At 56.3% G+C, this 12,596-nt stretch overlaps 1 protein-coding gene across 5 annotated transcripts in view; it reads left to right on the top strand.

Annotated features, from left to right (window-relative positions):
• SEPTIN8 (septin 8) overlaps positions 1 to 12,596 on the top strand; it is a 47,147-nt gene that overhangs the window by 29,536 nt on the left and 5,015 nt on the right. For 3 of the 5 annotated variants that reach the window (XM_075441378.1, XM_075441379.1, XM_075441380.1), the window contains exons 8-9: positions 77 to 209; positions 907 to 1,097. In XM_075441378.1, the coding sequence (XP_075297493.1) occupies positions 77 to 209; positions 907 to 1,097 (324 nt within the window). Of the gene's footprint in view, positions 1 to 76; positions 210 to 906; positions 1,098 to 3,821; positions 6,666 to 8,601; positions 9,518 to 12,596 lie in introns of those variants that run through there. The other 2 variants (XM_075441381.1, XM_075441382.1) reach the window with 2 other exon arrangements.

Genomic DNA, 12,596 nt, shown 5'->3' on the forward strand with positions numbered 1-12,596 from the left:
CAAACAGGCTTGCCTTTCCCCATCCCTGACTCACTGGTGTCCAAAGAGCCTGGATTTCGTTTGCTTTCTTCCCCAGCCTCCAAGAAACGTACGAGACCAAAAGGAAAGAGTTCTTGGGCGAGCTCCAGAAGAAAGAGGAAGAAATGAGACAAATGTTTGTTAACAAAGTCAAGGAGACGGAGGCAGAGCTAAAGGAGAAAGAGAGAGAGGTGGGTGTGCCAAAAACCTGTGAGAGGAGCCCAAAATACAGCCAGCATTGGATCAGGGTCTGGGCAACGTATGAATCCTGGAAAGCACATGCAGCTCTGCAGCAGACCTCACCAGCCAAAGCACAAACACACACACACGCCTTCCCCCGCTCAGAGGAGGGGACACGGGGTGGTGTTTTCAGAACAGCATCACTGGTTTAGGTGCCTCAGAAACAACATTCCCCATCCCGTGCAGTGTGTAGGAGACTCAGCTGCTGTTTGCTGAGCGACGGGCAATGCAGGACGTTCTGGTGAGCATCCGTGTCGGGTAGACTTCACCCCAAAGGCTCACTGGACAGCAGAGTAAAGGGGGCGGCTGGGCTGGAGTCCCCTGGGTCAGCTGCCATGACCAGGGAGGATCTTCATGGACCATCTTCAAAACTAGTGAGGAACGAAGAGTCCACGATGCCCACAGCCCCCTGGCAGGGCTGCAGACTGAGCTGCGGTCCCCTGCGCGCGTCCCTGGGGCTCACGCTTGCTCCCGGGTTGAGACCTGGTGTCAGGCAGAGCTGAGTTTACTGGGTCTGCACTGCTTGTGGTGAAGAGGCTCTGCTGAGGGGCTTGGAGGGCGCAGGGGCTGGTGGGTCTCCGTGGGGTGGTGGGAGGTGCGGCTGCGGTCGTGCTGGAGGCGATGCTCAGAGGGTCTGTCTCCCACCAGCTGCATGAGAAGTTTGAGCACTTAAAAAGGATACACCAGGAGGAGAAAAGGAAGGTGGAGGAGAAGAGGAGGGAGCTGGAGGATGAGATGAACGCCTTCAACCGGCGGAAAGTAGCGGTGGAAACCTTGCAGTCCCAATCCTTGCAGGCTACCTCACAGCAGCCGCTCAAGAAGGACAAAGACAAGAAAAAGTAAGTGGCGGAACTCGAGCCTTCCTTCTGCTCTGCCCCTGGGAAGCTGGGTGTCTGCTCAGATGCTGTGATGTTTGGTCAGTTGGTTAGACACCAGGTGGAAAGGGGGATTTTGGAACAGTGATTCCTACCCTGCTGACTCTGCCTGAAGCGGAGGAGAGACGGGGTCCTGGGCACTGCGCTGGGGGAGCGCTGGTGGCTGCAGGGGGGAGGGAGGGATGTGCAGTTCGGGGCCGTTCCCTGAAGGCTGAGAGTCCCGCGGGATTTGGCCTTGCCTCTGTGGCAGCCAGCTCGAGCGATTCTGCGAGCCCTTCGCTCCTGGAGATGGAGGGGAATGTGGCTAGGAATAAGCTGCATCCGCTCCCCAGCAGAGAGGAGCGGGGCCAGGCGTGAGGCAGTTGTGATGCCGCGGGGATGAGGTCCTGGTCGCGCACCGCCTCGCTCGTCTGAAGGCTCGGGGCTCTCTGTGGAGAGGGCTCCTGCTTTAGTTTGAGCTGCAAAGGAGGAAACAGCAGCTTAGATTGAGATGCACTGGAAATTCATCGGGGCTTTGTGTGAAGCGGGGCTCCAAGACACGGTTCTGCTTACTCGGCAGCTCCTTTCCCCTGAAGGCAGAACTCGTATCTTGATTGGCACCGCTGAAGGCAGAGCGTGGAGCGAGGGCACGTGAATAACGCTCCTTCGGCTGCCTGCGTGCGTGATGACGGGGCAGGAACGGGGCAAATGGCTTGAAGAAGAAATGGTGCGGGGCTGGGGGGGGGGTTCTGCAGGGCTGGGGGGGGTTCTGCTTCTGTTCCAGCTCGTCCGCGAGGAGCACTGGCTGGGGAGCAAGGCGAGAAGTGTTGCCATCGTGCAAGCCGGTAATTCTGTTGGCCCGCCATTTCTTGTCACTTCCCTTTGCGCGAAGGAGCGTAAGCGTCGGAACTGCGTTCTGTCAGATCCAGAACAGGCCGATGGCAGTGCTTGCTGAGCCTTTTAGTGATGAAAAGAAAGAAAAAAAACCAAAACCACAACGTGTTGAGAGTAGCAACCCCCAAGTTTGCTCTTGACAGCAGCACAACGTTCAGCTTCACGTTGCTGATGAAGATCTTGTGCTCTGTCACTTCTCTGCTGTCAGCTGCAGCGTTGGAGAAGCTCGTTCTGCCTGCTGACTCGCTGCTAATTTGTTTTTTCTGATGGAAGATGACGGTGTGTATTATTGAACATATTTCCTTGGAATGTGAGCATGTTAAAGCACCACCAAAGCGCAGTCTTCTGCAGACCTCAGACCTCTGTGTGCTCTGGGCACGTCCCACCTCACGCCCAGCGTCCAAAACGCTTTTATAAACATTTTGCTGAAAGCAGAGTTTAACCCAGCTAAACTCACCCGTGAACTGGGGGCTGAATACTGGGACAGCCGGGGGCCCAGGTCCGCTTGGAAGCGGGTGAGCGCGCCGAGCCGCGCGCCGTTGGCGTGAGCGGGCGATGCCGGGGGCTGGGATGCGGCGGCAGCGTGCTGCGTGCGCTGGGCAGGCGGAAACGCTCAGCTGCCCCGCGGCTTCCTGCGCTCGGCTGGCGCGAGCCCACCCGCAGACACGAGCCCGGACGCCCGTCCTCTGCCGGGTGGGCAGCGGGGACCGGCCGCGGTCAGAAGCGAGGAGGGAGGAGGCCGCTCGGGCAGCGTGCGGGGGAGCGAGGGGCACTCGCAGCGGGTGCTCTGCCCAGCTGGGACCCCCGAGCGGTGCTGGGGTGTTGGGGGTTCTTGGGGTTTTTTAGTGTTGTGGGTGGGTTTTTTTTTGTTTTTGTTTTTTGTTTTTTTTTTTTTTTTTTTGAAAGCCTGTGAGCTCATTCAAAGTGTGGCATTTGAGGTTTTCTGCTCAGGCAGGACGGTGAAATTTGTAATAGGGAATTCCAGGTGCCTCCCCGTGGCCTTGCCAGTGACCTGTCTGCCCAGACCCCCTCTTCATCTGGGAGGCCTTGGAGGGAGCCGGGGGTCTGCTGAAACCCATGTGCCAGCGAGCACGGCCCTCGGCCATCCCACCGCCACGTCCCAGGCGGTCGGCTTGGTGTCCCCCCCACACTGAGGGTGGTGAGGCCCTGGCCCAGGCTGCACAGAGAGGTGGTTGATGCCTCATCCCTGGAAACACTCAAGGCCAGGTTGGACGGGCTCTGAGCAACCGGATCCAGTTGGAGATGTCCCTGCTCGCTGCCCAGGGTTGGACTGGGTGGCCTTGAACAGTCCCTTCCCACCCAAAGCGTTCTGTGATTCTGTGGCTCCGTCGCTGCCGGCAGAGCCCCCGCAGCTCCCCAGGGGTGGGGGTGCGAGCTGGAGGCACCTCCTGGGTCTGTGGGTGAGATGTTGGGACCTTGCTGGATGGGAATACATCGCGAGCTTGGGGAGGGGGTCTTTTTGCTGGTTTCCATTTTTGGGAGAGCTGGTTGAACCGTTCATCGTCTCCTGTTTCACACAGTGCTTCCAGGAGGTTTATAAGTAAGAAATGGAGGTGGAAGAACTGCAGGTGTCGGGGGGGGAAGCGTTTGTGCCGAGGCTGGGGTTTGTGCCTGCAGCTGCCAGGCAGGGCGTGCTCTGGGGCTTCGCTCTCCTCCGTCAGTCTCCGGATGCCCGTGCGGCGTTTGCCCTTCTCTTCCTTTTTCTGTTCTTCACATATTTTGCTACGTTTTGCTTTTGTTTAATTTTCATAACTTTAATTCATGCTTTTTTTTTTTATGTTTTGTTTCTTTCAGTTAATCACACACAGCCTGTCAGGCCACGAGCGGACTTGGTGCTTTCATGTGTTAAGTTGCTTGAGTTTCCCACCCCGTGACCCTTCTCATAACATTGTGTGAGTGGAGCACAGTGGCAGCGAGCCTCCTCGGTGGCTGCAGCGTCGCGCCCCGCTGTCCCCGGGCAGGAGCTCTCGGGAGGCGTCAGGAAGTAACCTTACCGCGTGCGTGGTGTTAAGGAGAGTCAACTAATCCCCGGAGTGAGATGGTTTGTGCTCAGCCCGGGGGCTGAGCAGATGTGCGTAAGGTGGCCGTAGCCGTGTGTCTGAACTCAGCTTGCCCACCAGCTCAACACTTGCTTTCTAGATTTTTTTATTTTTTTCTGATTGGCGAAGGTGACTGCTGGAGGCTCATCTGCCTTCCCCGTACGTGCACTCACGTGAGGAGCGCTATGAAGAACGCCGAAATGTTTATTTTTCTAACCAAATTCTTGATTTGAAGAAGTTTTTAGAATGAGTAGAAAAACACAATGTTTAGACTGTCTGCCCTGGGAGTCTTAGGGTAACCGCCATTCCAGTAATTATATATTTTAATCCTGAATTACTCTAAACACTTTCTACATCATTTATAATATATATATATATATAAAGAGAGAGAGAATGGTTAATAAAATTCATGGGACAATGTTTTGAATTTTCTTTACTGCTAAAGTAGAACATTTATATAGAAAGATTTTTCATAAGAGTTTGTGTAATGTGGAACTACAGGACTTGTGTAACTTGTCACTTGTCATTTACCAATGTATTGTACTGTTGCGGAAAAAATATTTAAGCGGTCCTCTTTCCCTTTACTCTTTAACCTTAAACTTATGATGTGCCTAACAAGGAGAATCCCTGACCTTGAGCCCTGCGCTGTGTGTGTGCCGATAGGCCCTGTTCCTCTGAGAAGGTGCTTCCTTTCATGCTCCTCATGCTAGAAATCGCAGCTTTGGGTTTCTGGTTTAGAGGAATAATTAGGATCAATATTATATTTTTTTTCCACTCCAACCGTTCTGTGCTAAGGCAGGACGATAGCTGAACAGAGACTTGCTAGCTGTGTTGTCATGGAAGACACAGTTGGACCCCGATCCACCCATCAGGTAACAGCGTAAGAGAGGGCAGATGTGTTCTCGTAACCCCTGCACGGTGACTGCAGAATTCATCGAAACACTGGCCGGCGAAGTGTTAGTTGGGAGCGTGTGCATCTTACCTTAGTTACTAACGTTGCAGGATTTTTCTGATACTCTTTTCCTTAAAGACTTGTCTGGAAGCGTAGCTGTCAGCAGCTTCCCGGTCCGACTCGTGCCCGAGCCGTTATGGGCAGCGTGTCGTTGTGCAAGACGAGGTTCGCTACCTTCCGTAGCCCGTCATAGCAGCTCTTTTTTTTTTTATTTTGTTCCTTTCCTTCTAAATACATGCTCAGGTGTTCAACTGTTTTCATAGGCCTGTTCTATGGATGTCCTGAAAATCATGTCAGTGTCACTTGACGCTTGTAAGGAGGAGCCTCGGTGAAGATCTCGCAGGTCCCTGTTGGAACAGGCTGCGTCTCGGCCCGAGAGCTGTGTGCCCTTGTTAGGAGTCTGCCGAACGCTGCACATTTGATTTCTAAGGCTGTGCCTCCAGGTTAGGTGTAGTTTAAAGAGTAACTGTCAAATGGTAGGAGGGTTAAACGTCTTTTTCTTCGAGACTTACGAGCACCCAACCTATTGCTCCATGCGAGAGGACAGTTCCAGCTCACCGCTGCCCACGGTCCAATCGCGCAGCAGATTAGAGGCAGGGTTTTGATTTTTGCTGATGAGAGGAGCTCACTAATTGCATGAGTGAGCAGCGCTGCTTGGTTGGTGGTTGTGCTGCTGGAGGCCGGTGCGGCGCAGGCTGGGATACGGCGGTAACGGTGGTGCTGGGGGTGCCAAGGCTGCCTCGCCATCGCTCTTCCAGTCGATCCTTTTCTCCCGATCTCCCGCTGCAGCCAGCGAGCTGCGCGCAAGCAGTTTCTGTCTGCGCTGGCTCGCCGGAGATCCGACCCTTCTACCTGGAGCAACAGGTGGCTAACAGGAACGGTCGTAACAACGAAAGAGTAAAAACCATCAAATCCATGGGCAGCGTGGAGCAATTCCCAGCTTTTTCTGATGAAGACATTCGGAATGCATGCAACACTAGTTTAACAATGATGATGATGATTACGTGACGCTGGCTTTACAGTGTGATGGACGTACCTTTTCCTTGCAGTGACTTGCTCTTTGGGGCAGTCAACATCACAGTCCCCCGGGGGACTCGGTTGCTTTTTGTTTCTCTAGTATTGATTTTTTCCTTTTGGCCGAGAGAAGATTGACGTCTGTGGTGTGTAGGGCAGTTCTGTATCTGATTTTTATTTAACAAGTTACAAAGACGTGGTGATGCTAATCTCACTCCAGTCCGAAGATTTACATCTTGTAGGCTAGAAGAAGTGAAAGAAAAACCCTTCAGAAATGACTGAAAGTGTTCAGCTCATCGTCTTGCAGCTGTTTTATACGTTTATCTGTAAAAGGTCGGTATCAAGGGGAAAAACCATCCATGTTTTTATCATTTAAACATTTACCATCATGTATGTTGTCTGCTTTCTAATTTAAAATGTCTTGTGCGGGGCTCTGAGCTCTGCGGGTGGCTCGGAGCACGCCGAGGCGCCTCGGGGACCGGCGCGGGGCAGCAGCCTCCCGACCCGACGTGCTGCGTCCCCTCGCTTTGTGCTGCCGCCTGTGTTGGGTTGCTTGGGGTTTGTTTTTGATTTTCCATTCTTTCCAGTCACTTTGTACTCTTTTTCTTTTATTAAATCTCATACGTATTTTGAGTTTTTGTGGTGTCATTTATTTAGCAGTGTGTTCCCTGTGTTGCCTCGTGGATCTCTGTTGAGGTAATGATGTGTAAGGATTGAACGCTGACCAGCCCCCGGGTCTCTTACGACTGTTGGGAACATTCAAAAATAAAATTAGCTAATTAATCAACAATTAGCTAATCATACAGAATGCCGAAAAGCACCACATCTGTAATCTGGGGAGAAATTCGAAGGTAATAATTCCAGTGCCATCCCTGTTCGGGCAGAAGTTGGCTGTAAGCTTGTTTGTGCTTCTCCTCTGTGGGACCTGGTGGCCGAGCGGGCGGATCTGCCGGCAGTTTTGCCGGTGTAACGATGCCCAAAGAGCTGATTTAGGGGTGGAATGGAAAGGGAGCAGAGGTAGGGGTGGACGGTTTCCTGGTGGCACTTCCAAAGCCGCGTGCTTTATCTGCAGCCCCGCATTGTACCCTTAGGTCACGGCCAAGACAAGAGCACGGCTTCAGTTCGCGTTCCTCTTCCGGAGCTGCTGAAGCTTTGCCTGAAGGTCTGTCCCTGGTGTCTGCCCTGGGGGCTGTTGCTACCTGTGACGTTGTGTTCACTGAGCTCCGGGTGTCGCTGGGCTTTAGCTGGTGTTGGACTGAGGTCAGCGCTGCGCTGAGGACAAAACCAGAGAGTGGTGCTTGGCCGACGCGCGGGGTTCGCTGATGGGAGCTTCTTCTGCAGCCCCAGCTTCAAGAACAAAACCGAGTCGGTGCTGCTGGCTGCTTCTGAGGTCTTTCTAGAAAGCGCAGGCGGTCTGTGCTGTTGCTGGCAGGAGTTGGTTTGTGTGCGAGACCCCTGCTTCTGGCACGCAGCACGCGGCTCGCCTGGGCGGCTGTGGCCATCTCGCCTGCTCCCTGCTCACACCCCGCCTGCTCCCGTGGCCGGGAGCTGCCCCAGCTGCGGTGCCGTGCTGCGTGGATGCTGCACGTCCCCGGGGAGAGCTGAGCGAGGCGGGGTGGGAGCTGGGACGGTGTCGCCTGCGGCGATCCCTGACAGTGCAGGGAAGGTCTGAGCCCGCGCTGGGTTAGAGCTGTCGCTTGAGCCCGTTAGCCTTTGAAGGACAGCCTCAGTGGGGACTTGGCAGTTGATACCAAGTAGGACATGTTTGACAACCTTTTCCATCCCAATACTCCTTAAAGCCAAATCTTCCAGGAGGCCAGAGGAGAGAAAGCACCTTCAGGTGCGTAGGAATGAACTGGGAAGCTCAGGTGGCCGCAGAGCCGGCTGTTACAAAGAGGCACCACTGGGGATTCGGGTGACGTAGGTCGGTGAGTCTCTTTCCACAGGAGCAGGGTTCAGATCCTTCATTAATACTTGTGCAAAGCTCCTAGGGCTGCTTGCAGGAGGAGAGAAGTGCAGAGTGTTGTTACAAAGGCAGTTCAGCAGCCAGGGAGGTGCAGGGTCCGTGGTTTGCGGTTCCAGAGCTGACGCCCGGTGCCCCAGGCCCTAGGACACGTTGAACCCAAACCCAGCCTCGTCCCCTGGCCCTCGGCTGCTGAGCGGGAGGGCGGCTCCGCTGCCGGGGACGTGGCCTTGGGGCACGGATGGAGCGGAGCGCTGGCTCTGCTGGTGCGGGACGGGCTGCCTGCGGTCCTGGTCGGGCCGGCGATGGCTCCGCACCTCGCCCCATCCCACGGCTCTGTAGCTCACGACATCCCAGACCCTCCCTGCCAGCAGTCTGTCCTCATGAAAACTTTAAATCAATCCTCTGATGACCAGTTCCAAACAAGGTCTTGGTGGCCATGAGAGCTTCTCCGAGTTGCGATGGTTTAAATCCCGATGTCTGTGCCCAGCCCCGCACGAGGCCGGGCAGCCTCCGAGAGATTTGTACTGTGACCCTTCGTGCTGTCTTTGCTTCGTGTAAAGAACTGAAACTTTAAATACTGATTCTCTTTTGTTCTTTCTGTAGCTTTTTTAGTCTTCCCAGTGTGTGCTCCATAACATCAGGAAGACATGTTAATTAGAAGATTTATTAAGGCCAAAACATCTCATGCAGAAGAAATTAATTGGTGCTCTCACCTTTAAGCTTGCAATATATTGCACAGAAGAGATTGTGTAGCGAGGACTAAGATGCACCGTGTCTGCTGGCTGGGAGAAGTTTGCTTGATCAGGTTTCTTGATAAAGTTAAAATCTAAGATAAATTGCTAACGAAGGCTGCCGCATGGCTTGCACTAAAACCAGAACACTAATCTGGGCAAAGCCGTTAACACCGGGCCCGAGCTGCGGAGAGACGAGGGGCGAAGCTGGGGTCGCGCGAGGTGAGATCGCAGCTCGCTGCTTGAGCCGCCGCTGCACTGGGGTCTCCGTGGCTCCGCTCCCTGCTCTGCTTTTGGGGTGCTGCCCTGCTCCCGTCCCCAGCCGGAGCTCGCCTTTCTGAGCACTAACTCTCCCCTGGAGCGCTTCTCTGTAGACTGACAGGTTTTATAACCAGACTCCCCCACCCTCGCTTCGTTCCATCTCCTGAGGGCTGCACACGCGTGCCTCGCCCCTCGCCCTGTCCCCTGGCTCCCTGCTTCGGGGCCGGGGAGCCTGCCTGGCCGGTGCGGGCTCCGGCGCTGGGATGTGGTGGGTGAGAACGGGACCGTGCTGGAGGACGGTTAAATGTTACGGGGGAACAGAGGGGAAATGGTTTAAAGCTGGAGACGGGGCTGGTTGGGAGTTCTGTGTTGGTAACAGACCGGCTTCCCCCTGCCCAAATACTTGTTTACAGAAAAGGGGGGGGGAAAAGAAGTGTGGTGTCTGTGCCCCAATCTAACGTCACCCGGGAACAGGGAGAGGCCGCAGTTCATCTTCATTTTAAAACAACCTTGTCAATGAATCTCAGGAATGACCTGCTTGTACCAAAGTTGGGTTGAATAAAAACAAAACTGACTTGTTTAACAAACATCTGTTACAACCACCTTTTGTACAGCTGGCTATGCTCCCTGGAACAACGCGCTGTGGCCAAATTGCCCCCCCTCACTGTTATTCCAGATGCCCCCCGTTACCTGGTCTGTCTGCGGTGCCAAAGCGTGATGTCCCCGTGCGCCTGGGGGCTGCTGCCGGCAGACTCCCTCCCCTTCACACGTCCTGGCCGTGGGGCTGGCGTGCAGGGGCCCCAGGAGCCCCTCGGAAGGAAGCTGGTACCCTGACATGGGGCTGGGTGCTGTGGCCGGAGCAGGACCGTGACGGCGGGGTGGGTGGCAGGAGCGGCGCGGGCTGGGGTCCGTCACCACCCGGGCTCTGCTGGGACGGAGAGCGGGGCTGGAGGCCCTGAGCGCTGCAGGCGCTGAGCTCCCGTCCCCGCGGCGCGCTGAAACCCCCGCGTGCCCGTGGCATAAACTAGAACTTGGAAATGGGTCTCGGCGAGTAACAGGTACGTGGTCGGAAAATAACCAGGCGGGGAGGCTCTGGGGGCTCCTGGCACTCGCAGGCAGCAGGGACCAAACCCGAGTTCGTCCCCCGCGGCTCGTCCCCCGCGGCTCGTCCCCCGCGGCTCGTCCCCGCTGCCACCGCAAGCGGGACCGGGCGCAGGCGAGGGGCAGCCGGGGTCTGACCAGGGGGTCTGTCGGGGGCCGCGGGATCAGAGCTGGAAGTCCTGGCTCTGTGTCTCCGAGTCTGCTGTGCCCAAAGCTGGAGGAGAGCAGGGGCCGTGGGGCTGCGCCGAGCACGGAAACACCCTGATGGCTGCTCTCACCTCGCCTGTGCTCTCTTTGAAGGCAAACCGCTCTGAATCCTTCGGCAAAGCTTTAATCCGGTTTGGAGCTATTGTCAAGTCAGATTGGATAGGGGAATTGGGAATTCAAGAGGGTTTTTTTTTTTTCCTGCCCCAAATTGCTGAGAGGATTTGGTGAAGTTCCGCTTGCCGTGGCCGCGGTTTGGCCGCCGGTGGGGTTCGGGCTGCCGGCAGTTCGTGCATCGCTGAGCGCAGCTTCTCTGCCTTCTTAAAGAAGCCAACTGTGAGTACTGGTTAAATCAGATTTAAAAGTAGTAAAGCCAATTAAAAAAAAAAAAACCCAACCACAGAGGCAACCCCACAAATGAGCTCCAAAGGCACCCTGAAAATTAAACACGTCAGAGGCGTTAGACGGGTCAGAAAGCGCTTGGTGTCGGTGCCACCCCGCTGGGTGCCGGCGCTGGCTGCTGCGAGGTGGCTCGGCGCAGTTCGCCTTTCTGTGGCTCTCAGGAACCTGTGACGCGGCCAAACCGCGGCTGTGGTGCTCTTCCCTCTGCTGTTCTCTTGTATCCTCATCCCTGCTCTGACCGCAGAAGCGTCTTTATTTGCTCAGCTGTGTAAATGAGCTCTTCTTCTGGGTCCCACCCGACCCGCCGCGGCTGCGGGGCGAGCGGCTTTGCCTGCCACACGTCTCCCTTTGGGGGGGGGTAGGAACGGGAGACGTGGGGGCGGCTTCGCTGTTTCCGTGGGGGGTTTGGGGTTTGGTTTATGTTTTGGTTCCAAATCCGAGCGCCTGCGTAGAGCAGCGGTGTCTGCCGGGGAGCTCCCTGAAGGGCGGAACAGTTCTGCGGAGAGGCACCGCCGGCGATGTCCGAGGTGGGGAGAGCCTCGGGCAGCGTAAGGAGTCGGGGTTTGGGGTGGCCTCAGCTGGCCCAGACGCCGGCAGCGGAAGGGACCCTGCCACGGCGACACCGATCGCCCTCGCTCCTCAACATGGGGAGCTGTGCCGTGCTGCTGCCCGGAGAGTGGGGAAGCAGCCCCCTGTACCAGGGCACGGCGAGGTGCCCTGAGAGCCCTCTGAGAACACGCAGCGAATGCTCTCTGGAGTTTTACAGGGGCTGGGTATTCCCCAAACCAGCAATCCTCACACAGCTCGCCCTAACCGCGTCCGATCCGCGCCAGCACGCCCTGCGCTGGCTGAGCCTGGCGCGTTGTGGCCAGTAACTGGTGTGCAGCGGGACAGCCATGGGACCCGCAAGCAGGACGGCTGCGGGACCCGCAAGCAGGACAGCCATGGGACCTGCAAGCAGGACGGCTGCGGGACCCGCAAGCAGGACAGTTATAGGACCCACAAGTGGGACGGCCACGGGACCCGCAGCGGTGAGTTCAGCTGTGGGTAGGACGACCTCGTGCCTGCAGCGTGCAGGCTGCGTGCAGTCCATGCAGGCGGGCACAGAAGTGAGATCATCGTCGGTGGAACTCAGCTGGGCAAAGCGATGGCTCCGGTTGCTGCTGTCACCGGGGTGCTGGTGGTCGGTCTCGTTACTGGGGACGTGTGGGGCCGGTAAGGGGAAAGGGACTGACGGCCTCGGGCTCTGTTCTGCCAGCGAGCAGGGGTCTGAAGGCAAAGCAAGCGGCACCGTCAGCCTGCCGCTCCTTCCCCGCAGCTGCAGCGCTGGAATGGCTGCACAGGGAGGACCTGTGCCACCCGAGGAGCAGCCGCAGGTCCTGGGAGAGCAGGCAGGCTCCAGATTTACTGTTCCCATCCCAGTACAGCGTCTTGCACCCTGACTGGGAGCACAGGACCCTGCTGGGCCTTTCAGCACTGTCTTTTAGAAGAGCATCTCCCCTACGAGGAGAGGTTGAGGGAACTGGGCTTGTTCAGCCTGAAGAAGAGAAGGCTGCAAGGGGACCTTATAAATGCCTACAAATATCTGAAGGGTGGGTGTCAGGAGGATGGGGCCAAGCTCTTTTCAGGGGTGCCCAGTGACAGGACAAGGGGCAATGGGCACAAACTGAGGCACAGGAAGTTCCGTCTGAACATGAGGAAGAACTTCTTCCCTCTGAGGGTGACGGAGCCCTGGCCCAGGCTGCCCAGGGAGGCTGTGGAGTCTCCTTCTCTGGAGATATTCAAGACCCACCTGGACGCGGTGCTGTGCAGCCTGCTCTGGGTGACCCTGCTTCGGCAGGGGGTTGGACTGGGTGACCCACAGAGGTCCCTTCCAACCCCTACTATTCTGTGATTCTG

Source organism: Opisthocomus hoazin, chromosome 22, assembly GCF_030867145.1.
Source record: "Opisthocomus hoazin isolate bOpiHoa1 chromosome 22, bOpiHoa1.hap1, whole genome shotgun sequence".
NCBI classification, from domain to species: Eukaryota; Metazoa; Chordata; class Aves; order Opisthocomiformes; family Opisthocomidae; genus Opisthocomus; species Opisthocomus hoazin.